This window comes from Oryza brachyantha, chromosome 6 (genome assembly GCF_000231095.2).
Source record: "Oryza brachyantha chromosome 6, ObraRS2, whole genome shotgun sequence".
Taxonomy (NCBI): domain Eukaryota; kingdom Viridiplantae; phylum Streptophyta; class Magnoliopsida; order Poales; family Poaceae; genus Oryza; species Oryza brachyantha.
The window spans coordinates 17,882,878-17,892,731 of NC_023168.2; the positions used below are offsets into that span (position 1 = coordinate 17,882,878).

General features: G+C 39.0%; 1 protein-coding gene across 1 annotated transcript; it reads left to right on the forward strand.

Annotated features, from left to right (window-relative positions):
• The first annotated feature begins 3,545 nt into the window (after positions 1–3,545).
• Positions 3,546–4,384, forward strand: LOC121054779. Its single transcript, XM_040525442.1, has one exon. It carries the CDS (start codon positions 3,717–3,719, stop codon positions 4,077–4,079), a length of 363 nt encoding a protein of 120 aa, XP_040381376.1. The 5' UTR covers positions 3,546–3,716; the 3' UTR covers positions 4,080–4,384.
• The last annotated feature ends 5,470 nt before the right edge of the window (positions 4,385–9,854 follow it).

The following is a 9,854-nucleotide window of genomic DNA, read 5'->3' on the forward strand; positions in this document are numbered from 1 at the left end:
CATGGTCGCTCTCAACTTCCTTATTGCAGATAATGATGTGAAATTTAAACACCGCTAATGTGCCTTTGGGATGTGATAAATCTGGTAAAGAAGTATGTAACTCATGAATTTCATACAGGTGTTTTTAATTTCCACGATAATCGGAGTAAATCAAATGCAAAATAACCGTTTCTATAGCGAGCAATATTACGGTACTTGAGTAGATAACTAGAGATACCAAAATTTTAATGTAAAATTTGATACTTCCTAATACCTTCTTAAACACTGTAAAATTGCTCTTTTATACTAGCCTTAAAAAGCATGGATAGATTTTTGTTCTTTTTGAAAAAGTTGGAAAAAATAGATTCAAGATAAAAGAAAGCAAGTTTTAGTAAGAAAAATATGAAATACATGATGTTTTCTCTTTTCTCGATTTTACATCGTATTTTACACCGGCATGGTCAAGCGGTAAGGCAGGAGACTGCAAATCATAGAAGAACAGAGTTTTAACGTAGAAAATAGTTTATAGTAAAATTAATATTGTAGTATTCTATTAATTTCAACCGTATGTTTTTGAAAGGGATTTTAACCGTTGATTATATACCAGATAGTATATTGCCTAATTTAGGATGCTCTTTGACATATCTATCATATTGTTGCGTAAAAATGTTAGAATAATAATTATTGATGAAAATAAATGAAATCAATTTTTGAAAAACATTTGTAATCTCGAATAGATATTTGCAAGAGCCTTGAGGATCCAACCGTGTCTTGTTTTACTAAATCTTTGTTGAAATTTTCAATAGCCTCTGCTAAAGTTTGACTACAAGATCCATTTAGCCGCCATTAAATTTTATCTATACATTTGTTCAATTTTTATGGCCTAATACTCTCGCTAGGTTAGGGGTGGGCACAAAAATGTCGAACCAAAAAAACAAACCAAAAAAACCAAGACCAAGACCGAGAAATTCAGCCATTGTCTCGGTTGTTTGATCAATTCAGTTATTCCCTTTAATGAAAAGGCAGAGCTCCTGCCATTTGCTTAAAAAAAATTCGGTTAGTCCCACGGTTAACCAGATGACCAAATTAACCAAAAAAAACTTGCTAAAATGTGATCTACAATCCATGAAGTTCAAAAGGATTAAACTCTAATTTTCATATCCTACTCCTAAGCATTAAGAGAACAAGAGTCTTCACTTGGATGTGCCCGTGAGTTTTTCTGTCTGATTTTTGTGTTGAAAGTTTCTAAGATTTATATGCATGTATTAAATGGTTACTGAATACCAAGACCGAATTGTTCAATCCTCCTTTTCTTTCTCAAAACCGATCGGTTTTGAGTTTCTAATAACAGAAATTTAGGTGAAGGCCGAATTAACTAAAATGTCGTAATGCCACTCCTACCCTAAGTCTACACAAAACTCCACGTGGACAATGTCGTACCAAACTTCTAATTTCCCAATATCCATTTTAAAACTGTAATTGCGAGATATAAAAGTTTAACATTTATGTTTAGGATGCAAAACACTTTTGTTTATGTTTATAAACCAAAATTTAAATTTTGTCTTAAATTTAAAGTGTATTTTGGAGGTTTTTCATCATAGTTTATTTTTTAATCTTTGCTTTTAGATCGCTAAGAACATAATATATAAAAATTTTATTCACAAATTATTTATCATTTAGAAAAATGCCGTTTTAATTTTTCATGGAAAAAACCAAACGATCACTCGAGATATACAAATGCTGTCCAGTAACAAGCATTTAGAAACAGAGTACAAATGTTTGAATAATATTTCGTGGCACATGCTTGGATTGAATCTTTAATGTTGTAGAAGTCCCAACTGAATAAGTGATAAATCCAATGTACCTACACTTCAGTTTGTTCATAGAGACCACGGATGTGATTTCTTTGTGTCCGTGCCATATGATTTCCTGTAATAAAGGGTACAGAGATGCTCATGGGCCATCTACCCAACAGCACTGACCCAAAATGACCAGCAGGCCAGATCATATAGCCACACTGCGCCCACAATCTCCCTTCTCCTGCATTGCATGTGAAGAGCTTCAATTTATCAAACATCATGCATAGCTTCGTCATCATCTTCTTCTTTCCTTAAAAAAAACAGTCAAAATTAATTCAATACAAATAATTAAGCCATTCGGTCAGGATCAGTTTTCATCTCCATGATCAGTCGATGTCAGAAGGTGATATATACGGTTGTGTTCTTTTATTGACAAAAGATAAAAAAATTGTCTGATTTTGTGATACTTATTTAATGATATAAATGATATAAGTAAATACTACAAACTTACAAATCTACTTTAGAAATATAAGACAGTGAACTTCTATGTAAAAAATATTTTGCAAAAAAACATGTAGTTTAACCGTTAGAAAAGCGCGTAAAAAAACCAAGCAAAAAAGCTAACAATAATCAATGTGAAAGAATGCGCCATAACCGATCGATGACAAATTCACGCAGGTGGTCTCCGGATTGCAGTCGCTCTCCTGCGCCTCTTCGCATTAACAAACTTCCCCCCGACATTTCGATCAAAATCTGCATACGCATCAGCATCACTAGCCCCCCCAGCTGCATTTCATTGCATTACAGGAATGCATGCGTGCCTCATGCCTGGACCTCGATCGATCTGACCTGGCAAAGAAGTTGTGTACGGCAACGCAGCTCGATCGAATCAGCATCAGCTCATTGGAGTAGCAGGAGCACGCACGCAGAATCAGTGGCCGGTTTGATGGGTATGTGCCAACTGCCCAGGCATAAAGGTTGTTATTGGTTTCGCATCGCCATCGCAACTTATTGTGCAGTTAGCCGCGATCGGAATGACGAACACCAGCAGCATATGCAGGCTTTCAGAATGCCAGCATACGACGCATGGGCATCCGCCATCTACTGGTGATGGCTAGCTATCTAGCTTCAGAATGTTCAGAGGAGCATGTAACCGATTGGTGTGCGAGTAACTGATGAGTTCTTACTTGTCTTCTCTGTCTGATTCTGATTCTGGTGCTCTCGTTTTGATTGCATACCAAGAAATGAATAGCAGGTTAAGCTGATGAAGTAAAGTTCAAAACAACCTATCTTACTTTGTGAAGTTCTAGTGCTTTTTTATAAGTACAACTTTCAATTTTGAACTAGCGAAAGTTTGAAACAATCTTACTTTCCGAAGGTCCAGTACTCTCTCGACCATTTGACTTTTGGATCTACGTTTGATCATTTATCTTATCAAAACACTAATTATTTTGTTATGATTTATTTCTAAACAAACTTTAAGAATAACTTATAATTTTATATATTTGCAAAAAAAAAATTGAATAAAACAAACAGTAAAATATAAATCTTACCACTTTCAATTTCGAACTAGCTAATAACTAAGATGTAATTAAGATCTATGATTTTACAGATTGCCCATGGTATACATATTTTTATTTGTTACAGGAGGCTGTGATAATCAGAAGCTGGAGTCTAAATACTTCTGAGGCTAAATTTAGCTGCAGCAATGCAGGCTGTGATCATCTGACGACCTCCCGTTTGGTTCTTCCAGAAAAGCAGGGGGAACCACCCAGAAAATTTCCTCCTCCATGCAGAGTCGCGACCTTATAATCTCGCTGCCTCGCACGTAGTTTCTTGTGGTTAACTTTAATCTCGCAGCCTCAATCGCGTCGCGTAGGCATTGTGTTCTTCCACGCGCGGTCGATCGATCGGCTGAGATCGAGCAGGTTGCCAGACATGGCGGCGACCGTGCGGGCGTGGGTGGTGGCGGCGGCGCTGGCCTCCGCGCTGGTGCTGCTGCCGTGGCGGCCGGTGGGGGCTGAGGAGTCGGAGTCGTCGGCGGCGGGGGCGACGGCGACGGCGTCGTTCGGGGTCGGGTCGGCGTCGTTCAGCGTCGGGGCGGGGGCGAAGCCCAAGTGCCAGCCGGGCGCCACCACGGGGCCGTGCCGCGTCGGCGCGGTGCACGACCCGGAGAACTCGGAGGAGGAGGGGCTGTTCAGCGTCAAGGCCAGGGCGCCGTCGGGCGCGCCGGACGGCGACAGCGACGACGACTACACCGACGCCGACCGCGACGACGAGCTCGTCGTCCTCGGCCACTGATCGCCGTACGCCGACGTGGTTTTGATGCATGGTCGGTCGTTCGAGTCGGCTGGTGGTGCTAACTGGGCTTAATTTTCGTGTCTGTTGTTTGATTAAATTCGATGATGAAGTGATTGTTTGTTGCTAATTGTATTCCGTGGTAGTGGGCACGTAGCTACCAGCTAGTGTGAATCAATTAATGAATGTTATGAGCTTTTGTACGATGTGTTGTGGCCTCATTTCATAAACGACACTCGTCGATTTAGGATTAACGTGGATTCAAGTGTGAAAATGCTCAGATACCTTAATAATGTATTTCTTATATCATCTTCTTTTTTACCAAATTTATCATCCTTAGGAGGTATCACTGTTTTTTATGTAAAATTTGGTACATCTTGTTACCTTAGATACTAGAAGGTACTAAATTTTACATAGAAAACAGTACTATATCCTGGTACCTTCTCAAATATGGTAAAATTGCTCTTCCTTCTTACATTAGGAGTGATGGGTTTTTATAGTTTTGAGAATCACGATGTGAAGTTTTAAGAATTTACATAAACAAACTAGGGGATCCCAAGGGTATTATGCTAATCTAGAGACAATTTGGGACCATATTACGAGGTGTCAATAGCACTTGAGTATTGGTCTCTGGTCATCTTATAGAGAATATTTCTCGGAGGCGTGATAGACAAGATTCATATTGTCCTTAGTCGAATTATCCCTCCAAGTGATCCATTCCTTTTGCATTGATATATCATCAAACTACCGATTAGATTAGAAATTCTTTTGCATCGATATATAGTCGATTGACATGTTATGGTGTTTCTAGTATAATCGTTAGTTCTCAAGAGTTCCCATCTGCATGCAGGCTGATCAACTATTTGATTTAATCGACACTCTTCTTACCATGTTTTAATGTTTACCTTCCTGATCAATTACAAGGTTAAATTGACTAGCATGCCCGAACTTCAATATTTAGGACCTATACAGCTATACTAGAGTTGAGCAAATCTATTAGGCCGTGGACGGTGTAGGTGCAAATTTTGTGTCAACGCCACCTTACCCCTATGTCCTCTCTACGTGCTTCTTCCATCCTTTCTCTCCACCCTCCATTCTCAAGCTCATGAAGCAACACAAGCCTACCTAGAAGTGGCAAGGTAACTCTATCTGGCAAGGCATGTAGTGTTGTGGACATCGCTACCCTGAACACTACTAGAGAGGAGAGGAGATCGTGCCGCCATGAAACCCTCCCTAGATGTCGCCATGCCAAGGTCGTTGCCATTTTCTCCCCATAGCGGGGCCGTTGACGACGGCAATGGAGATCCATAGGAATGGACCCGGTAGTAACAAGCTCAAGATTAGGGGCCCTCATATCGTAGACTCTGATATGCACGTGCTTGCGTCAGCCTCCCTCTCCCTCCCACACCATGAGTAGGGGTAGGTAACTAGCCAATTTAGCTCACTTGAAATCGCTATCTTAACAAGAGAGCTCGGGTTGGCGCGATAATGTTAACGAGCTAAAACCAAGCTTTGCTCGACTCACAAGCTAGCTCGTTAAGCAAGTATTTCATTTAAATCACCTATATAATTTAGAAAGTTACCGTTTTATTATGGATTTTTAAAGTACACCACTTTTGGTGCGAGCCATTGATTTATTTTGATCCAATGGATGATATTCACTAAATATAATTAGATTGGATATGCTTATAAGACTAAGCATCAGTTAAGAATTTATAAATATATAAAAATATGGTGATCTTAATACTAACGAGCTAAACAAGTAGCTTGTGACTGGATCTTTAAGTTCATGAGCTAAAAACTTAGCTCAACTCATTAGGACTACAAATTCGAGTTGATCCAAGTCATGAACTTCATGTTTTTTGTCCAACCCTAGCCTTGAGGCTGCAAAAAAAGGGATAGTAGCCATGTACTTGCCGCCACTACTGGGCCACCAATGAAGAGGGAGTGGCGGCCACAACAAGATCCAATCGAGAGATGGTGGGGGAGCTCTACGGACAAGGCCCGTGGCGAGTAGGTCGTCAGCAGCAGTTGCTTGCCTCTCCGTTATTACTGCCCCGCCAATGAAGAGGAAGTGGTGGTCGCGGTCAACCGCCACCGCAGTGGAAGTGCACGTTGAGATCCACGTTGCCGGTTGGGGAGGATGGATCAAAAGTAGAGAGGAGTCAAGAATCAAGTGGATCAAGGGACAAAAGAAGTGGAATCCGATAATACATGGGCCACATTATATTTTTGTCTGTCTTTATGACTAACATGTGAGCTCTATATATTTATTTTTATTTTTCATTTTTGTACGTTTACCTCCAATGCTACATGGAACACTGACCAAGTAAAACATGCTACCCATGTGACACAATAGCCGAAAGCGCTCTTAGTATTGTCAAGGGACTTGGTTAAAGCTGATTAAAAAAATCGAGAACGTTTAGTACCCGATTTTACCACAGAGAGACTAATAAAGCTCAACCAATAGTTGAGTGATATAATTGGACCTTTTTTCCTACACAAGTATACAACAAGGCTACATAATATCAAGCTATCGGCCTACGTGGGGTTCAGACAGGTCTTTAGCTTTCGCGGCAAATCCCAAGTGAGTTTTTTATTGGGCCTAATGGCCCAAAACATATATAGCTTAGAGTTTCACAGATACAGATACAGTAAGTCCATATCTTTGGCCAGTTGGCCGTCTGACGTATGCGGTGATTCTTTGTTGATGGCTACCCCTACCTCCAGACCTAGGGGTAATTGCATAAAAAAGTTTAGATGATATATTTATAAATGAAAAATAATTTATGAATAAATTTATGCATACGTATTCTTAACAATCTAAAAGTTAAAGCTGAAAAATACTAAAAAATTTAAATTTTGATATATAAGCTTAGGCGTAAACGAAAACATAAAGTTGCGAGCAAGCAGTTCGATCGCATCGCGATACCCGAGCCGCGCGCGCCGGTCGGGGAGCGTGTCGACGGTGTGCGTGCGTGCGAGCTAGCGTACGGTGGGGTCAAAGTGATTAGCTAGCGAGAGGCGCACGTTAATTAATTAATATTACGATACGTGTTAGTAGTATAGTGCACATGTGCGCGAATGCTGCTTAATTCTTGCTTAATTAGCTTGGATATATCCAGTCGCTGTTTCGTGGGAACCAACTACCTCCTCTCCCCTGTGGAATTGACCCATTGCAGTCAAATTCCATTGCCTACAGTTACCAATTAGTACTGTCTGTATAGTTGAATATATGATGCTTTAGCTTTTGAATTTTAATTTTGATCATTTAATTTATTTATATTTTAAACCATAACTTATTTGTCCTTAAAAGTATTTTAAGCACAACATCTTTTTAAAACATAATTTATTTTATTGTGATTTATTTTATCCCTAAAAATATTTTAGCAAAACATATATTTTTAATATTTGTATTTTTTAACAGGATGAATAATTAAACATGGAATCTAAAAGTTGAAAAATCATATATTAAAACTATAGAGGAGTTACTAATGATCGAGTATGATTTGTATTACATGACAAAACTTCGTAGAAATTAACTCCATCACCCAGCTCACCCTGATTAGATTTTGGGGTGGCAGCTCATCGGTGTTTAGCAAGACGTATACTAAACCCGTTGTAAACGAGGCGGACCTAGCCCAAAAATCGAGTGAGACATCTTATTAAAATTGTTAGTGCGCTAAAATTTTTTTACTTAATTATACATTAATAATACACTAATTATTAAATTTAAGTCTTTATATTCTATTCTAGATCCGCCGCTGCTAGTAAAAAGGAGCGAGAGGGGAATATACAAAAGCTGGCCGGACGGGGCAAAGCAACTAAACAAGCTACAAAAAAGCGAATTTTTGACGTGCGTGGATTCGGTTACAGGATGTTGGCCAAGAGCAAAACATGCATGGATGTCGCCGGCCGCCCCCAGCTCACTCACCTTTCTCCATCCTCGATCCCTTCTCTTTTCTCCGCTACTCGATATCCGCATTAGCTCTCGATATATTAAATATTATGGCATGTATAATACTGAGATGACGGTTTGTCTATTTATATCTGTGTTAGATTAATTATTCTACACGTCATCATTAAATAAAAAACTCAGTAGTCGTATTTTTGTTCGTGCCCACGCATGTACTCGCAGGTTGCATGTAACCTGTTTTACATGAAAAACTTCATACATTGGTCTGCATATAAAAATACAAAACATAAAAGATAATATATTAAATACGATATTACAATCCACCCAAAAGAAAACACAATATGCATCTTTTCTGAGCAATTTTACGGTCCTTGAGTAGGTACCGAGAGGTACCAAAATTTTATTTTATAGTATCTCTTAGTATCTAAGGTACTAAGAGGTACCAAAATTTACATTAAAAAATGATATATCATGGTATCTTCTCAATAACTGTAAAATTGTTTATCTTATCTATTTAGTTATCTATTTATATTAAATTAAATAGATAACAGCCCTTAACATCTCTACACGCATGGGACCAGAGGTAAAAGGGTTGTGCTACCTCCTCATCTTGCTGCCTTCCTCTTTCATTCTTTTCCATTCTCTTCTCCTCCATGCCCCCACTATTATGGCCTGTGAAAAGCTACACACTGCCCTCATCAATCCATGCTGTTACTTTGAGTTTACTTTGGGTTTTTCTCGCCACAGTTTTGCTTCCATGCCTTTGCTTTGGCATGCAGGTGGTTAAAAAGGTGAGATACTAGTATAGTAGATGGGGGGTAGAGATGATGTGGTTGGGTTAGCGCGTGGGAATCTGATTAGTGACCAACTGGCACGCCGGCCACCTGATGACCTGATCGAGCTACACCTCTAGCAACTCTCTCAGAGCAAGTTCGATAGTATAGCCAATTACTCGCTCTAAATTATCTATAGTCAATTCATATAATAGTTACCTATACATATATACTATACTATTAATATCTGGTCCCACACATCATATACACATTGCGTCTTAGAGTCTGTGCGCTGCAGCTTACTTAAATATGTAAATATGTAGCTCGCTGTTCTTCTCTCTTTTATCTCGTTTAAATATATTTATAGCAGGTTTATAGTCTGCTATTGTACCTGCTCTTGTATGATCATCACATCAACCAGTCCACTACACACAAACATGTACACACAGCTAGCCATTTTCCAACCATTTTCCTTTTGGTTCTCTGCCTTCAATTATCCATGCTTTTCTACCTTGTCCCCCTGCCAAAGCTAGGGGCCCATTAGAGTATATACATGAGACATGGGACATGGATAATTATTAAAGTGTGTAGCATTAGTTCGTAGCCAGTAGTAGTACTAGCTTCTTAAACCGAGAGATCGAATATACGCACGCGCCCAACTACTCATTTGATCGAGTTGTGTAACTGGTTTTTTTTTACTTGTTGGTTGTTGAAGAGAGAGAGAGAGCATGGTTACCTATTATCATTCAAATGTTTAATAACATAAAACTGCTTTGCAGTTTTCTTTAGGAAATTAAAAAAAATTGTGGTACGTGCAGGTGTGTTTAAAGGTATTTCTATGATTCTATCTACTTATACTAGAGCCGCATTCGGCAGAGGGCCTAAGTTAAATTAGCCCCCTCGTTTTCCGCGCGTACGCTTCCCGAACTGCTAAACGGTGTTTTTTTTTTTCAAAAATTTTCTATAGGAAGGTTGTTTTTTAAACAAATCATATTAATCTATTTTATTATTTTTAATAATTAATAATTAATTAATCATGCACTAATGTATTACTACGTTTTCCGTGCCAGTTAAGTTAACTTATGCCCC